Consider the following 18,352-nt stretch of genomic DNA (forward strand, 5'->3'; position numbering starts at 1 on the left):
TCTTTGGAAAAATATTAATTGGCCATTTGTGTTTCTTCTACTGAGTTCTATCCATTTCATTAGCTCATGGATTTGTTGGGAGGGATTTGTCCATTTTGGGTTTGGTGGTGTCTTAGTTAGGGTTACTGCTGTGAACAGACACCATGACCAAGGCAACTCTCATAAAGACAACATTTAATTGGGGCTGGCTTACAGGTCAGAGATTCAGTTCATGATCATCCAGGCAGGCATGTTGCAGGCAGGGCTGAGAGTTCTCCATCTTCCTCTGAAGGCTGCTAGCAGAATGCTGGCTTCTGGCAGCTAGGATGAGGGTCTAAAAGCCCACACCCACAGTGACACACCTATTCCAACAAGCCTTAAGTACTGCAACAGGACCGCACCCTCTAATAGTGCCACTCCCTGGGCTGAGCATATACAAACCATCAGAGGTGGTTAATATATTTTAGTTCTTTATATGTGCACAAAGATTTCTATTCCATTCTGTAGGTTGCTGATAGTTTCATATGATTTTTAATTTCATGTAGTCCCACTTGTTGGCTCTGGGATTATTTCCTGTGCACTGTTGATAGTTGCCTATAAATAGAACCTGAGGTGTATTCCTTGTTTTCCTCTAGGGGGTTTCAACATTTCAAATTTTAAAATTAAAGTCTTTGAGCCATTTTTAATAGATTTTTTTGGGCAAGTAAATGGTGTGAATGAATTCACTTTTCTGTGTGTAGATACCAAGTTTTTGCCAGTGTGGTTCTCCTCCCCTCTTCCTACCAACCCCCCCCCCCCCCCCCCGTCATATGTTTTTGATGACTTTGTCGAAAATTAGGTTTGTCTGTGTAGATTTATTTCTGGGTCCTCCATTTCACTCTTCTGCATGTTTGCTTTTGTGCCAGAATTGTTCTGTCTGTTGCTGTAGTGCCATAGGATAACTTGAGGTCAGATGTTGTAATACTTCCTGCAGTTTGGGGCTACTTTGGCTATATGTGGTCTTTCTGTGTTTATATAGAGTTTTGAATTTTTTTCTTTTTTAAAGGGTAGACTCTTTTTTCTTTGAGATTTATTTATTTAGTATATATAAGTACACTGTAGCTGTCTTTAGACACACCAGAAGAGGGCATCAGATCCCATTACAGATGATTGTGAGCCACCATGTGGTTGCTGGGATTTGAACTCAGGACCTCTGGAAGAGCAGTCAGTGCTCTTAACCACTGAGCCATCTCTCCAGCCCCAATTTTTTTCTTTTTTCTTTTTTTTTCTTTTTCTTTTTTTTTTTTTTCAGAGCTGGGGACCGAACCCAGGGCCTTGCGCTTGCTAGGCAAGCGCTCTACCACTGAGCTAAATCCCCAACCCCTTGAATTTTTTTCTAGTTCTGTAAATAGTTTTATTGGAATTTGGGGTGAATTTTCATGGGAATAATATTTAAATTCGTAAATTACTTACAGAGACCCACCTACTTCTGTCTCTCAGGTGCTGGGATTAAAGGGGTGTGTCACCATGCCAGGCCCTGCTTTTGTTTTTTGATGCAGGGTCTCATTATGGAGGCTGACCTTAACCTTCCTCTCTAGCTGAGGATGGCCCTGAGTCCCAGATGGTTTCTGCTTCTCCTGGCTCCCAGTTCATTTCTTCTTTCCTTTTTTTTTTTTTAAGGTTATGTCTTTAATCCCAGGCAGGGGGAGGTCTTTGTAAGTTTAAAGGCAGCCAGGGTTGCATGTGAGTCTCTGTCTCAAAGCAAATACAAAATGTTTTTATCAGAGTTATGCTTATTATTAAGTGATGATGGCTCTTTAGAATTACTTAGGAGAAAAAATTAAGTTGTTCAGTTACATTACTGGATGTGAGGGGTGTCTCATTCAATGGAAAATAGAAAAAAGTCAATCAAAGAGTGACTTTATTTTCTCAGCTATTAAACTTTTGAAGTACTGGTAGAAAATAACATTATTGTTGCTAATGTATAACTCCTTCCCACCACAGAAACAACTAATTTTGGTTACGTGAGTTGTTTTGTTTGATTTTGTTTTGTTTTTAATTACATCATAAGTGCCTATAATCATAGGTGAAGTGAATTAATAAGCCATTGTCTTTATGTTTCTTTCATAGGGAAGATGGAAGAACTGAGCCAAGCCCTAGCTAGTAGCTTTTCTGTGTCTCAAGAACTGAACAGCACAGCTGCCCCACACCCTCGCCTGTCTCAATACAAGTCCAAGTATAGCTCCTTGGAGCAGAGTGAGCGGCGGCGCCAGTTGCTAGAGCTGCAGAAATCGTAAGGGCGCTCTTTTTTTTTTTTATTTTTTTTTTTAAAGATTTATTTATTTATTATATATGAGTACACTGTAGCTGTCTGCAGACACACCAGAGGAGGGCATCAGATCTCATTACAGATGGTTGTGAGCCACCATGTGGTTGCTGGGATTTGAACTTAGGACCTCTGGAAGAGCAGTCAGTGCTCTTAAGCACTGAGCCGTCTCTCCAGCCCGTAAGGGCGCTCTTAACTCCTTGGCTTCCTTCTTTATGCTGGGAGCTGTGCATCATTCCTGGGCAGCTAGGAATGTTGTTTCCTTAGAGCCCCCTTCACAGAAGAAGGTCATTTCCTGTGCACAAGGTGGGGTGGGTCAATTCTGTCACAGGTAATTATCTTTTGTCCCTACATTTTAGGAAAATAAGGAGAGAAAAGCTGAACTTCTGAAGCAAAACTCAGTTATTTGGTTAAAATATTCTGTTTTTCTTGGCAACAGTACTCAACTTTGCAGTTTAAGGATTTATGAAAGCCATGCCTAGACTTCCCCTCCCCTCCTTCCCTGGATCGCTCACGAGGCTTCTCACTCACTGTGATGATGGTCTTGGTATGCTCTTCCCATCCGCCTTCAGCTCAAATGTTTCTGTAGTACCCTTGGGAATTCAAGTTAATTCCATAGAGAATCAGCAGAAATGGTTCCCATACACGTAACTCTAAATGCCAGAGTGCACAAATAGGAAAGGGCAAGATAGGCATGTTTTAGGCTGTCTGTACTGAAGGCCTGAACTTCGTTCTCAATGTGTCTTTAGCCTCTTTGGGGTCAGAAATGAAGGAACTGGGGATTAGAAGAAATGATCCACAGCTGTACCACTACCATCGAGTGTGGACCTTGTGAGGTGCTGTGTCAGTAGATGAGTTTAACAGATAATCCTATGGGTTCTGAGCTGTTTGCTGATTATACTCCCATGCCGTTCCACAGAACTCCATTCTGTGTTCTCTCTCTCTCTCTCTCTCTCTCTCTCTCTCTCTCTCTCTCTCTCTCTCTCTCTCCCTCCCCATTCCTCTCTCTCCCCCCCTCTCCTCTCTCCCACCTCTCTCTCCCCTCTTCTTTTCTTCCCTCTTCTCTTCTCTTCTCTTCTCTTCTCTTCTCTTCTTTTCTTTTCTTTTTTGCTTTTTCTTGACAGGATTTCTCTGTGTAGCCCTGACTGTCCTGGAACTCACTCTGTAGACCAGGCTGGCTTCGAACCTAGACACCCACCTGCCTCTGCCTCCAGGTGCTATGGTTAACAGTTGTGTGCCGCCACCAACCAGCTCCTTCCCTATTTTCAATTGTAGTTTATTACTTTTTTTTCCTTTTTTTCGGAGCTGGGGACTGAACACAGGGCCTTGCGCTTGCTAGGCAAGCGCTCTACCACTGAGCTAAATCCCCAACCCCAGTTTATTACTTTTAAGTAGGTTACACATTCATATGGCTGAAAATACATGAAAAGTATATGATAAAAACATTCCTTCCTGGCCTAGTTCTGCCCAGAAATTACTAGTTCCTCGTGTACCCTTGCAAAGCTATCTTGTACAGATAGAAGTGTCTACTTGTATACAATCTTATTTTATCTTTGCAATACAATTAAACAATTCAGGCCAGTGAGTTATCTGAATAGGTAAAGATACCAGCTGCCAAGTCTGTTGGTCTGAGTTCCATCCCAAGGACCCACATGGTTGAAGGAGAAAACTGATTCCTTACAGGTTATCCTCTGATCTCCTCATGTGCCCTGGCACATGTGGGCCTACACGCTTGAACACAAAGTCACACACATAAAATAAATAGATAAAATGTAGTAATTTAAAAATTCAACTAGCAATGTGCTATATACCTACTATATCTGCATGTTTGCTTAATAGTCTCTGGTTCTTCTCGTTCTTGTTTATTTGTTTGTTTGTTTGTTTATTTATTTGAGATAGAGTCTCAGGGCTTGAGAAAAGACTCAGTGTATAAAGTTCTTATATAAGGACCTCAATTTAGATTCCCAGGACAGCCAGAACACTCAAAAAAATAAGAAAAACAAAACAGAAGGCTGTGGCTGGAGAGCAGAGGAGTTCAGAGCCTGCCTTGGTTGCAGGTCACTCTGGGCAAGTAGGTGAAACTGGACCTAATAAATACCTAAATAAAAAGCAAGAGAGGATGGGGATATGCAGCTTATTGGTAGAGGCCAGCCTCGGATGTCTTAGTACAAGGCCCTAAGTTTAAATCTCACTGTAGAGTGAAGTGGAAGTGGGAGGAAAAGGTAAGAGAAAAGGAACAGATTAAAGATGGCGCCGCTTTTGTTTCTTTTCTGTTTTTTTAAGACTAGTCTCATTACGCAACTCTCCTAGAACCCACTATGTAAGCCAGGTTGGCCTTGAACTCTCAGAGATCCACCTGCCTTTGCCTTCCCAGTGCTGGGATCAAGGATGAGTGCCATTTTACCAGGATGATGTCAAGTCTTAAGCCAAGAGACCCTTTTTGAAGGTCAAACAAGAAAAGCCTGAGTTTTGAGGGTTCTGGTTTTTTGTTTGTTTGTTTGTTTTTAATACATTTTTAAAAATTTATTTATTCTTTTTTGTTATGAGTACACTGTTGCTGTTTTCACACACACCAGAAGAGGATACCAGATCCCATTACAGATGGTTGTGAGCCACCATGTGGTTGCTGGGAATTGAACTCAGGACCTTTGGAAGAGCAGCTAGTGCTCTTAACTGCTGAGCTATTTCTCTAGCCTGAGGTTTTTGTTTACTTGATTTTGTCAGCATGGTGTCTAATGTGGAAAGTCCCAGAAGATGTTCTTCCTTTGGACTTCTCACTGCATTTAGTGTTTCCTCCCTCCTGTCTCTGGGGCCTTTGATGGCTGTGCCAAGCAGGAAATGTTACTCCTCATCTGGGGTAATGTGGGTTCGGCAGATCCAGCTAGTGAATCTTGGACATTCCTTTAAGAATAAATATTTTATTTTGAACATTCTTAATTTCTGAGGAAGGCTGAATGTGTTCTGAGGAAGTTTCCTGATTCGGAATGATGAGGAGACAGATACAAGTTTAACTTCGCAAAGGAAATTCTGTTATTTCTTACCCACACCAGAATCTAAATTTGTCATCTTTGAATTGAATGAAATCTGTCACATCGTGTCTTATCTTTTTATGGTAGGTATAAACCTGACCTTATTTTTTTCTCTTCCAGCAAGCGGTTGGACTATGTGAACCATGCCAGAAGACTGGCTGAAGATGACTGGACAGGGATGGAGAGTGGGGAAGAGGAGAAGAAGAAAGATGAGGAGGAAATGGATTTGGACCCTGTCAAGAAGTTACCAAAACGCTATGCTAATCAAGTGAGTGGTGCAGCATGTGCACCTTCCTTCCACATGCAGTCAAGCCACCAAAATACATGCAGGCTAGTGAAGAAGGGTATTTGTAGGGAGAATAGTGGCTGACTTGAAAGCACTGATGAAGCTGGACCTAGAGGCCAGCCTGATCTACATAGTACTAGAACAGCCAGGGCTATGGAGTGAGACCCTAAAACAAAACAAAACAAAAACCACTGATGAAGTGTGTGGATAGCAGTTTGGAGTTCCTAGCCCATAGAGCCTGTGCTGTTAACCAGAGGCTGTCAGCTCGCTACAGAAAGCTCCTGAGTCCTCCTACTCTAGTAACAGATTCCACATTCTCATCATCCTCCTTCATTCTTTTGGGCAGGGAATACTACATAGAACCAGGGCTTCACATGTGCTAGGCAAAATGTCCTGTCACTATTGAGCTCGAATCCCAGCCTCCTTGTCTTTTGTCTTTTTTTTTTTCTTTTCTTTTTTTTTTTTTTTTTTTCGGAGCTGGGGTTGTCTTTTTTTTTTAAAGATTTATTTATTATATAAGTACACTGTAGCTGTTTTCAGACATGCCAGAAGAGGGCATCAGATCTCATTACAGATGGTTGTGAGCCACCATGTGGTTGCTGGGAATTGAACTCAGGACCTCTGGAAAACCAGTCAGTGCTCTTAACCTCTGAGCCATCTCTCCAGCCCTTTTTTTTTTTTTTTTAAAGATAGGGTCTTTCTGTGTAGCCCTGGCTGGCCTTGAACTTATAGCAGTCCCCTCTTTTGCTGTATTCACAGGCACCATCATATCTGGCCTTCCATATATTTTTTTAGTTTTTTAAGACAGGGTCTTGGCCATCCTGGAATTAGAACTCACATGTTGACCAGGTTAGCTCTGAACTCAAGAGATCGGCTTGCCTCTGCCTCCCAAGTGCTTGGATTAAAAGGTGTGTGATACCATGCCCGGCTTTTTTTTTTTTTTTTTTTAATAGTCATAGCATAGTTGGCTTGGGTGGGGCCTATCCACTACCCTAGTGTCCTCATCCCTTCCTTGGTTGGTAGACTTTCCCACCTAGAATATTAGGAGGCCAGTCCCGACGCGGTATACCAAGGCAGGAAGTACATCTTAATTACTTAATTGCCTTAAATAAAGAGACCCTGGGTAGAACAACCGGTTGGTTAAGGTAATGTTGAACCATGAAAGAGCCAATCACTATGCCACACTCAATTAAATGCTCTGTTGTGGCTGGTGGTGCTGCAGGGAAAACAGGAAAGATGCAGTCTTAGGCAGTCCTTGTGTCCAGAAGGAAAGGTGTGAGTCTGAGTTACGGCAGGGACTTCCCTGCTGTAATGTACTACTTTGTAGAATCCTCTTGGCTTCAGAATTTAGAAATACCTGTTTACTTGGTTTTCTCTCCCAAGTATAGTACAGATAATACCTTCTACAATAAACTTCACTTTGTTTTTATTTATTTGTGACAAGATTTGGCTATTCAGCTCTGGTTGGCCTTGAACTCATGATTCTTGTGCCTCATACAATTCACTTCGGTTCAGGAATATTAAAGGACTTGGTATATGCTACCAGGCTTCACAGTGATATAGACATGGATCGTAAATAGCATTGAATATAACTTTTTTTTTTTAAAGATTTATTCATTTATTATATATAAGTACACTGTAGCTGTCTTCAGATACACCAGAAGAGGGCATTAGATCTCTTTACAGATGGTTGTGAGCCACCATGTGGTTGCTGGGAATTGAACTCAGGACCTCTGGAAGAGCAGTCGGGGCTCTTAACCGTTGAGCCATCTCTCCAGCCCTGAATATAACTTTTTTAGAAAAGATATATTTTATTTATGAGTACACTGTCACTGTCCTCAGACACACCAGAAGAGGGCATCGGGTCCCATTACAGATGGTTGTGAGCCACCACGTGGTTGCTAGCAATTGAACTCAGGGCCTCTGGAAGAGCAATCAGTGCTATTAATTCCTGAGCCATCTCTCCATCCCAGAATATAACTTTTTCTATAAGAAAATAAAATTCAGGGCTGGAAAGATGGCTCAGTGGTTGAGAGCACTAACTGTTCTTCCAGGACCTCGATTCAATCCCCAGCAACCACATGGCAGCTCACAACTGTCCTTAACTCCAAGATCTGGCACCCTCACAGAGACATGAAGGCAGAACACTTATGCACATAAAAAAAAATTAAAAAGAAAGAAAGAAAGAAAAGAAAAGAAAACTCCTGAGCAAGTATGGTTGCTCCTATCTTTAAATCCCAGCATCTAGTTGAGAGGCCAAGGCCTTGGCCAAGGATTGCCAAGGGTCCAAAGCCAGCCAAAGCTACATAATAAATTATAGATCAGCCTGATCTACAGTATAAAATTCAATTGAGAGAGAGAGAGAGAGAGAGAGAGAGAGAGAGAGAGAGATTGAGAGAGAGAATAGGACTGCAGTTATCACCACTATTCAATTCTAGGTCATCATCTTCTTGTGCGGAGTATTTTCACTAGTCACATTAATTCGTTTACAATCTCATATATAATGCATTTTGCTTACTCAGCCTTCACCCTGTCTTATATCCCTGTCACCCTACCACTCCCTTCAAATCCCTGTCCTAAGTCCATGTCTTTTTGTCTTGTGACCTGCTGTATTTAATCAGGGTCACCGGTGTTGTCTGGATTTGAACCTGTACATTGGAGCTTGATGCTCATTTATGGATATGCATCTGAAAGTATTGATTTTCCCCCTCCCAGAATCTATCTGTAGCCTCTAGTTCAGCAGAGAGGTGTAGACCTTTTGACAGGGCCAGTCTTTTGTAGGCCCAGTATAAGGAACTGTAGTTGCTGTGAGTTCATGATGGCAGTGGTTAGATCATACCATAAGATGGAGAAGAAAGCATTTTACAGCTCTTCTCCATACTTTCCATTTCTTCTTCCATGGTGTTCCCTAAGCCTTAGAGGGGAGGTATAAATGTCTTATTTAGAGATTCATTTATTTTATATACGTGAGCACACTGTCTCTGTCTTCAGACACACCAGAAGAGGGCATCAGATTCTATTATAGATGGTTGTGAGCCACCATATGGTTGCAGGGAATTGTACTCAAGACCTCTGGAAGAGCAGTCAGTGCTCTTAACTAAGCCATCTCTCCAGACCAAATGTCTTATTTAGGACTGAGTATTCGACCATCACTCATTCTCAGTACTGTCATTCTCTCCAAAGAGAGTCAAGGGTCTGTGATTGAACCTTGAAGTTGGAAAGCATCAAAAGAGCAATTCATATATCAGAGGCAATAGGACAGGGCCTTAAAGGGGAAAAGAGGCTTCCTTTTAAAACCTGGAAAGGAGACAGGTATATAGTGAATTTGTTTTATTCCAGGATGGGAAGCAGAGGCAGGCAGATCTGAGAATTCAAAGCCAGTCTAGTTTCTTCATATTGAGTTATAGACCAGCCAGGGTTACATAGTGAAATATTGGCTCAAACAAAGCAAAACAAAAAAACTAAACAAACAAAATTCCAAACAAACAAACAAACAAACCTGGGAAGGCGATTCATTACAGAAGATAGCTTAAAGTAAAAGAGTAAGAGATTAGCAATCGTGGATGGTGTGATAGAGGCCTTAGGGCAGAGAGTGCCTGTAGAGAAATCCCCAGAACAACTGGAATATTTGGGGTTTAAAAGTTTTCAGAGGGGGTTGGGGATTTGGCTCAGTGGTAGAGTGCTTGCCTAGCAAGCACAAGGCCCTGGGTTCGGTCCCCAGCTCCGAAAGAAAAGAAAAGAGAAAAAAAAAAAAGAAAAAAAAAGTTTTCAGAGGCTGGTGGGGAATTCCACCCTGTGTGATTTAGTTTGGCTTACCCCTAGTGACTCTATGCATGAAGCCATGTACTGGGCAGGACCATAAATTTGTCTTCCACAGCTGAGTAAGGCCATGCCTGTCTTTTCTCTCCAGCCGTCTGCGTGGCAACTTCTGGTACTATGAACGCTAGCTAGAAGGAAGAAGCTTCCATCTTAGCTCCAAGTTGATTCTTCTGTTATCTTATAACTAGTAAGACTGTATTATCGTTAGCAGTAATGTCTTAAGATTCATTCTATTTATATATATTTGAGTTTGTGTGTCTGTGTGTGTGCATACATGTGTGCATACATGCGTGCGTGCATGTATGTATACATAAATGGGGGGTGACCTCAGATGTCAAAAGAGGTCTGATCTAGAGCTGTGGGTTGTTGTGAGCCATTGGAACACGGGTGTTGGGAACTGGATAGAGCAACAAGCACTCTTAACCACTGAGCCACCTCTCCAGCACCAGCAATCACTACCTATTGTCTTGTTCTGCTGGCTGAGACAGTAGCCCAGGCTGACCTTTAAGTTGCTATATAGCCAAGGATGATCTTGAGTTCCAGATCTTCTGAATTTTACTTCCAAGTGTAGAATTCTAAGTACACTTTACTGCTGCTGGCTAATTCTAGAACAGTTTTATCACCAACACACATAATTACAAATACTTCGTAGTCATTTGTTTCCAACTAGCTCATAACTCAGTTATCCTGTTTATAGTAATCTAAGTTCTAAGTTAATCATGGCTGGTTACCTCTCCTCAGTTTCATTTGTCTGGCTTCTTCCCCAACTCTGTAGTGAGTCTCTCTGAGCCTGATTCTTTTTTTTTTTTTTTTTTTTTAAAGATTTATTTTATTTATATGAGTACACTATAGCTGTCGTCAGACACACCAGAAGAGGGCATCGGATCCCATTACAGTTGGTTGTGAGTCACCATGTGGTTGCTGGGAATTGAACTCGGGACCTCTGGAAGAGCAGTCAGTGCTCTTAATCGCTGAGCCATCTCCCCAGCCCTCTGAGCCTGATTCTTACCACAGTCCCTCTCTCCCCCTAGATGTCCCTTCTACTATTTTCTGCCCAGCTATTGGCCATCAGCTTTTTACTAAAGCCAGTCAGAGAATTCCTTAGGCAGGTGGGGGAAGGACAGAGACACCTCTACATGGTATTCAAAAATATCCCAACAGTCATTGGCAGTCATTCTCCACTGTTCTTCGTTTTCCTTTTGCAAATCTGTCTACATCATAGACCAGCCTATTCTGGATAATGTGACTTTTGTGATTATCTTCTTTCAGTTAGCATAAGATTTTCATGGTTCACTTATGTTATAGTATTTATCATTCTGTGTGTTTATTGTCAACTAATATTCCATTAAAGGGACATATTTACTCATTCTTCAGTGAATGGTCTTTTGCGTTGTTCTACTTTTTGGCTATTATAAATGATGCTATGGTAGTTTGTGTGCGCGCGTGCACGCGTGCACACGTGCGTGTTTGTGTGTGTGTGTGTGTGTGTGTGTGTGTGTAGGGTAGCTTTTAATATGCTTACTAAACATTTGTATATACTCTTTAGGAAAATGTCTGTTCTATCCTTTACCATTTAGTTTCTTTATGTTCAAGAATATTTCATTTATTAGTGTGTGTGTGTGTGTGTGTGTGTGTGTGTGTGTGTGCGCACGTGTGTGTGTGTGCACGCGCGCGCGCGCATAAGTGTGCACATGCCATGGTGGGAGAACAACTTGCAGAGGCTTTTTCCCCATTGGTTTCACAGCAAGCACTTTAACCCTTTGAGCCCTCTCCCTAGCTCTGATCTCCTACCCTTCTCCTGTCCTCCCCTCTCCTTCCCTTTTAGCCTTTCCTTAGCAATGTTGGGAATTGAACCCAACTCTGTGGACTTTGACAGACAAGCATTCCCCACTGGGCTGTATCCCAGCCACATTTGATTTTGCGGGGGGTGGGGTGAGTGGGTGGGGGGATTGGACCCTGTCAGTGGTGATTCAGCAAACTAGAGATGTAGCTCACTGCTGCCCCAGCAGCCTGAGGAGTCCTTTTCAGAACTCTACTCTAGTAAAGCCAGATTGTTGACTTTGTCTCAGAAAGGAATTTCAGAATGAAAGTAGGAAGTAATGTTATATTTTATTTTATTTTTTAACATTTTATTTATGTGAATATATCCATGTGTATGTTGACTAGTTTTTATATCAATTTGACAGAAGCCAATTCTTCTGGGAGGAAGGGCTCTTAGTTGAGAAAATGCCTCCATAGGATTGGCTTGTAGGCAAGTCTATAGGGCATCTTTTTTGATTGATGATTGATACAGGCTGTGCCACCCCTGGGCAGGTGGTCCAGGGTTGCTATAAGAAAGCAGGCTGGGCAAGCTGTGGAAAGCAAGTCAGGAAGCAGAGTTCCTCCGTCATCTCTGCATCAGCTCCTGCATCCAGATTCCTGCCCTGACTTACTCAATGGAGTTATATACGAAAGAAACCCTTTTCTCTAAGTTGCTTTTGGGCCTGGTCTATCATAGCACTAGAAACTGAATTCAGGTTATCAGCCTGAATTGTGGACATTGTCTTTGCCCACTGAGTTATCTTGCTAACCAGATGTTTGTTTGTTTGTTTGTTTGTTTAATGAAGTTGCCCAATTTTAAAAAATAGTTTATTAATTTTTATTTTATGTGCATTGGTGTGAGGGTGTCAGATCCCCTGGAACTGAAGTTATAGACAGTTTGAGCTGCCACATGGGTGCTGGGAATTGAACCTGGGACCTCTGGGAGAGCAGCTTGTGTTCTTAACCACTCACTGAGCCATCTCGCCAGCCCCAAGTTTTCTAATTTTTAAAATATTTTATTATTTATATTTTATTTTGTGTGCACAAGTATTTTGCTTACATGTTTGTATATATGCATACCATGTGTATGTCTGGTGCCTGTGGAGGTCAAAAGAGGGTATCAGCTTCCCTAAAAAGGGGGTTACGGATGGTTATGAGCTACTGTGTGGGTGTGGAAATTGAACTTGGGCCTCTGCAAGAACAACAAGTACTCTGAATTGCCGAGCCATCTCTGTAGTCCTCATAAAAGGTATTTTTAGGGGGTTGGGGATTTAGCTCAGTGGTAGAGCGCTTGCCTAGCAAACGCGAGGCCCTGGGTTCGGTCCCCAGCTCCGAAAAAAAAAAAAAAAAAAAAAAGGTATTTTTAACATAGACTCACTTGTGGGAGTTAAAGAAGGAGAGGCGCTGATGGAGTTATTCCTCATTTCCTTTATGATAGCCATACACAGGGTTCTGATGAGTTTTGATATTATTGTCACTAAGGACTTGCTAGGAGGAGCTCCTCAGGAGGAGCATTAGCTGCTCTTCCAGGGGACTTAAATCTAATTCCTAGCACCCACATGATCATTCACAGCAGTTTGTAGTTCCAGTCTGAGGGATCTGATACCCTTCCGGCTCCTTGAGCACCGGATGCACAAACATACATGCAAGCAAATACCCATTTAAAATATGTATATGCTAGGAGATTTAAATGAGACCACAGGGTAATTCCTGAGGCTTATGGGGCAGGATTACACTTTGTAATCAGAATTGTAGATCACAGGGGTACAGGGAGTTAGGATATTGTAACTGTAAATAAAACTGAATAATCTTGTTGTTTGTGAGAATCCCAGAATATATTCAGAAGAGTAAGGTCATATCCAAGGTATATGCCTAAGCCTGTATACTAAGCCTAGTTTATTGTAAATATACTAAATGTCCCTTTCTTGATCTCCTCTAAGGGCACCAGTGATAATGATGCATACAAAACACTCACTTGTAAAATGAAATAAGTAAATCTAAAAGAACCTTTAAAGTATTTAATGTGGGTGAATAGCCCTTCAGCAAATATTGGCAATCATGTGAGAATTCTTTTTTTTAATGTGACTATATCTATGCCTGCATGAGTTTCTGAGCACCTCATGCATGTGATATGCTGAAATTCTCCCTTCTCCCCCAGACATGGCTTCTCTGTGTAACTCTGACTGTCCTAGAATTCACTCTATAGACCAGGCTGGTCTTGAACTCAGAGATTCACCCACCTCCACCTTCCCAGTGCTGGGATCAAAGGTGTGAGCCATCACTGCCAGTTCAGGCCTGCATTCTTAACATTCAGGAGGTAGAGCCAAGAGAAGCATAAGTTCAGAGTCATTTTCACCTACATGGTGAGTTTAAGGCAACCTTAAAGAGTTGAGATAACGTCTCATTAAGTTGCACAGGTAAGTTGTGAATTTGCCATCCTCCCACCTGAGCTTCCCAAGTAGCTGAGATTATAGACCTATACCACTGTGCCTACCTCCTAGTGTCTTTTATTGTAATGTGTGGCATGGCAATTTGGGAAATGATAGTCAAGTCTGAGCATGGCTCAAGATGAGTGCTCATTCCTGAGGTGTAAACCCAGAATGCAATAGTTATGCTGGTAGGCAGCCTGCAAATAAGGAAAGGGAAAGTCCCTTACTTCAGGCCTTGAGGTAAGGGAGTAAGTAGGATGCAGATGGTGATAATAATTAGGACAGATGCCAAGTCACCAGCGAATGTCTTCCATCTGTCAGTCACACTGTAGACCAGCTTGCTTCCTGAGCACACAGGGGTGGAAGTGCCTCTGTCCTCAGCTTTATCTGTACTTGTGTTACGTGTATAGGATAGGAATGGTTTTCCTATCATGTTTGAACGGCACACTCCTGATGATCTTTTATACCATTTTGTCTTCCCAGTTGATGCTTTCTGAGTGGTTAATTGACGTCCCTTCAGATTTGGGGCAGGAATGGATTGTGGTTGTGTGCCCTGTTGGGAAAAGAGCCCTTATCGTGGCCTCCAGGGTGAGTAGCTGTTTTCTCCTCCTCTGCTGCAAGCCTAGTGTGTGCTGAAAGGGATTGTCCTTTTCATCTGCCATAGCAGCTGGACCTACAGTTGGCTTCCAGGACTTTCCTGCAGAGAAATCTGTTGCCAGCATCTTTGTGTGAATGGCAACCCTATAGAATGAAGCAGCAAGAGTCCAGGGTACCTGTGAATGCCTGATGAAGTGGTGGCTTTCTCCCTACAGGGCTCAACCAGTGCCTACACTAAGAGTGGCTACTGCGTCAATAGGTTTTCTTCCCTTCTTCCAGGAGGCAATAGGAGAAACTCAACAACAGCCAAAGGTACCTGCATATGACATCATTACTGTGTTTTGGTTTCCTTCTGACCATCACTTTGTTGCTAAGGCTCAGTCACAAAGGATGGCTGAGGCCTCAGGGGCCATCCAGCCAATTCAATAGGTGAAAGTGCTTTCTGAGAAGTCCTCATGACCTGAGTTTGACCCCTAAAACCTCCAGCGAAAGTTAAAGAGTTAACTCCTAAGAGTTGTCCTGTAGTCGCCACACAGAACATATGTGCCATAACACATGGCCATGCTCACGCAACATACATTAATAGTAAAACTTGAAATTACTCTACCACTAAACTACATCCATGGTCCCGGATTTGTTTTCACTTGGGATGATGTGAGCCGTGTGTCTTAGTTAGGGTTACTGTTGTTCTGATGAAACACAAGAGCAAGTTCAAGAGGAAAGGGCTTATTTGCCTTACACTTTAGCATTGTAGTTCATCATTTACGGAAGTGAGGGCAGAGATTCAAACAGGGCAAGAACCTGGAGGTGGTGGAGGCTATGGAGGGGTGCTGCTTACTAGCTTGCTCAGCTTGCTTTTTTATAGAACCCAGGACCACTGGCCCAGGGGTGACATCCACCAGGATGGGCTGGGCCCTCCCTGATCAGCCACCAATTAAGAAAATGTTCTACAAGCTTGCCTACAGCCAATTCTTATAGAGGCATTTTCTTTTCTTAATAGAGGTTCCCTCTTCTCTGATGACTTTAGCTTATGTCAAGTTGACAAAAAACTATCCAGCAAGCCATGTAACCCAAGCTGGCCCAAACCTCTTGGTCGTCCTACCCTTAGCCTTCCCTGTGCTAGGATTATACTGAGATAAAATGATTATACTAGTTATTCACTGAGTTTTATCATCTAAGAAAAGAGTCTTGCATTGCCTATGCTGTCTTCAAGCTTATCATGTGGTCCAGACTCGAAATCTTTATCTTCTTTGGTCTTCCCAAGTGGTAGGATTAGAGACATGTGCCATTATGCTTGGTGTATTTGCATTTTTTTTAAAAACTAGTACAAGATGGTGTTTTGTTTGGCTGGGTTTTTTTTTTTCTTTGAAAAAATTTAAAATATATTTTATTGTTTTGTGTGTATGGATATTTTGTCTGTGTGTATATCTGCACCATTTGCATGCAGTGTCCCTGGAGGTCAGAAGAATTTGGCAACCCCCCCCAGCACTAAACTACCATGTGGATTCTGGGAATTGAGCCAGGGTTCTCTGAAGGAGCAGCCACTGTTCTGAACTTCTGAGCTATTGCTCCAGCACCATGGTTTTGTTTATGAGACAATCTCTTGTCACACAGACTGGCCTTCAAGTTGCTCTGTAGCTAACTTATACTTGATATCCCTACATGGCACAGTACTTACAGTAAGAAGGTAACAAGTACTTGTAAGCCAGTCACTCAGAAGGGCAATGCCAGCTTGGGCAACAGAGTAAAAATTCTTTGACATATACAGAAAATAGAAATAGCCTAGAGTGGTAGCAGGCGCTTGTGATCCCAGCATTCCTAAAGTCGGGCACAGTAGGATTGCCATGAGTGTGAGGCCAGTCTGGGCTACAAAGTGAGGTCTTGTCTTGGATCAAAGCAGCAAAGCAGCAGGTTTGGTGGCGCCTGCCTATGATCCTAGCACTTGGGAGAGAGGCAAGATCAGGAGTTCAAAGTTGTCTTCAGGTACATAGCGAGTTCCAGGTCAGCTTAGCTCATCTTAAAAACAGAAAAAGCAAAACTAAAATCAGAGCTGCTTTAAAGGTAAATTTTAAAATGTCCCAACTTGTTTAGAATTCCCATTTATCTACAGTGCTGTTTTGATCTCTCTCTCATCCTGTCTCACCTTATAGCATTCTTAAACTAAGCCAGGTAGCTACAGAGGGCTATGTGGAGTGCTTTTCTTGGAGAACCCCTCATGCTTAGTACTGACAACTGCCATAAGCCCTGAGGATTGTTCACCTTGATCCTCTTAGGAGCCTTTTATCATGGTGGATGGAACCCGGGCTGGAAGCTGAGTTCTATGCTGACTTTCTTCCTTGTGTCTGTAGACTACACCATTCTGGACTGCATTTACAGTGAAGTGAACCAGACATACTATGTTTTGGATGTGATGTGCTGGCGGGGACATCCTTTTTATGACTGTCAGGTAAGGATTGATAATGTCCTCATGTCTTTCCTGTCTTCTCTCCTCCCGGGAAGGTGGTTCAGCATGTGGGTTTGGTACGTGACCAACTTCTTGGTATGTACAGGATGTGGTAATCAAGAACATTATCTAATGCTCTCTGCATCTTTGAGGGTGTTTGAATTAGCTGCACTTTGAAAATAAATAGGAGGAACTGAGAGAAATATAAGAGTTCTTTTTTTTAGGGGAGGGGGGAGGGGGATGTTTGCCCGGAAACCGGGAAAGGGAATAACACTCGAAATGTATATAAGAAATACTCAAGTTAATAAAAAAAAAAAAAAGAGTTCTTTTTTTTTTTTTTTTTTCGAGTCAGGGTTTCTTTGTGTAGCCCTAGAACTCAATTTGTAGACCAGGCTGACCTGAACTCAAAGATCCGGCTGCCTCCGCCTCCTAGATGCTGGAATTAAAGGCGTGTGCCGTCACTGCCTAACTGATACGACATATCTTAAGGAAGAAGAAGCAGCAGAGGTGCAGGCTGGGCTATGTTAGCCTCTGTGGCTGCCCACCGCTTCTCTCCAGAGAATGGAGGATTGTTGCAGGGATGATTGAAGAGTAAGAAGTACGCCATCTTATGCAGACAGCACCATTAAACAAATTCCTGTACCCTCCTTCACCCACCACATCCTGATCCTGATAATGCCAGGTCATTCTTTTTTTTTTTTTTTTTTTTTTTTTTTTTGAGCTGGGGACCGAACCCAGGGCTTTGCGCTTCCTAGGTAAGCGCTCTACCACAGAGCTAAATCCCCAGCCCCATGCCAGGTCATTCTTGGTATGAAACAAAGTCTTCAATCTCAAAGCTTGCTCTAGGAAGAGATAACAGGCATGGACCATGATTCCTAGCTCCAGATTGACTCCTTTCTTTTTCTTTCCTTTCCTTCCCTTCCCTTCCCTTCCCTTTCTTTTTCTTTTTTGAGACAAGGTCTCACTATGTAGACTAGGCTATCCTGAAACTCAGAGATGCACCTACCTGCCTCGTGAGTGCTGGGATCACAAGTATATACCACCACACCTGGATAGACTGCTAGACTGCTTCTTTCTATAGCTATTACCCTATGGTGGATTTCAGGAAATGCCAGCTAGTGATGATTCTGTCTGTCTGTCATTTTTGAGACAAGGAGTCACTCTGTATTTCAGGCTAGCCTCAAATTATGATCCTCCTCATGTCTCAGTCTCCCCAGAGGTTGGGATTACAGATGTTTGTCATTGTTCCTGGTACATTTTCTTTAGTTTTGTTACAGGATATTCACCACATATATTCACAACTGACAGATTGGGTAATTAAAATTGCATGTACAGGTATACTCTGAGGAAAAGACCAGCTCAGTGGTAGCCACGAAGCCTCTGTGTTATAGGCTGACGCTGGAGGAATATCCTCAATCTCAAGCCCAGCCCTGAGCTACATGGCAAGACCTTCCCTGTCTCGGCCAAGCAAAGCAAGGAGCTGAGAATGCAGCTCAGTTGGAAGAATGCTTGCCTACTACACACAAAACTTGGGGCTCAGTCCTAGGCCCCTTCTAAACTGATCCATTCCTATAAGCTCTGTAGAGGATCAGAAGTTCAAGGTGATCCTCTGACGAATAGCAAGTCTGAAGGCAGCCTGAGCTCATGAAACCTTCTCTCAAAAAC

The 18,352-nt window shown here is 42.5% G+C and overlaps 1 protein-coding gene across 25 annotated transcripts in view; it reads left to right on the top strand.

Annotated features, from left to right (window-relative positions):
- The window catches only part of Snupn (snurportin 1), a 43,452-nt gene that overhangs the window by 6,002 nt on the left and 19,098 nt on the right, over positions 1-18,352 (top strand). For all 25 annotated transcript variants that reach the window (XR_015626759.1, XR_015626754.1, XR_015626758.1 and 22 more), the window contains exons 2-6: positions 2,089-2,251; positions 5,434-5,581; positions 14,131-14,235; positions 14,460-14,556; positions 16,593-16,690. Coding sequence is in view for 19 of the 25 variants with exons in the window: in XM_087562560.1 (XP_087418686.1) it covers positions 2,089-2,251; positions 5,434-5,581; positions 14,131-14,235; positions 14,460-14,556; positions 16,593-16,690 (611 nt within the window). In the remaining 6 variants the exon portion in view is untranslated. The remainder of the gene's footprint in view (positions 1-2,088; positions 2,252-5,433; positions 5,582-14,130; positions 14,236-14,459; positions 14,557-16,592; positions 16,691-18,352) is intronic.

The sequence above is a fragment of the Rattus norvegicus genome, chromosome 8 (genome assembly GCF_021556685.1).
Source record: "Rattus norvegicus strain SHRSP/BbbUtx chromosome 8, alternate assembly SHRSP_T2T, whole genome shotgun sequence".
NCBI lineage: Eukaryota > Metazoa > Chordata > Mammalia > Rodentia > Muridae > Rattus > Rattus norvegicus.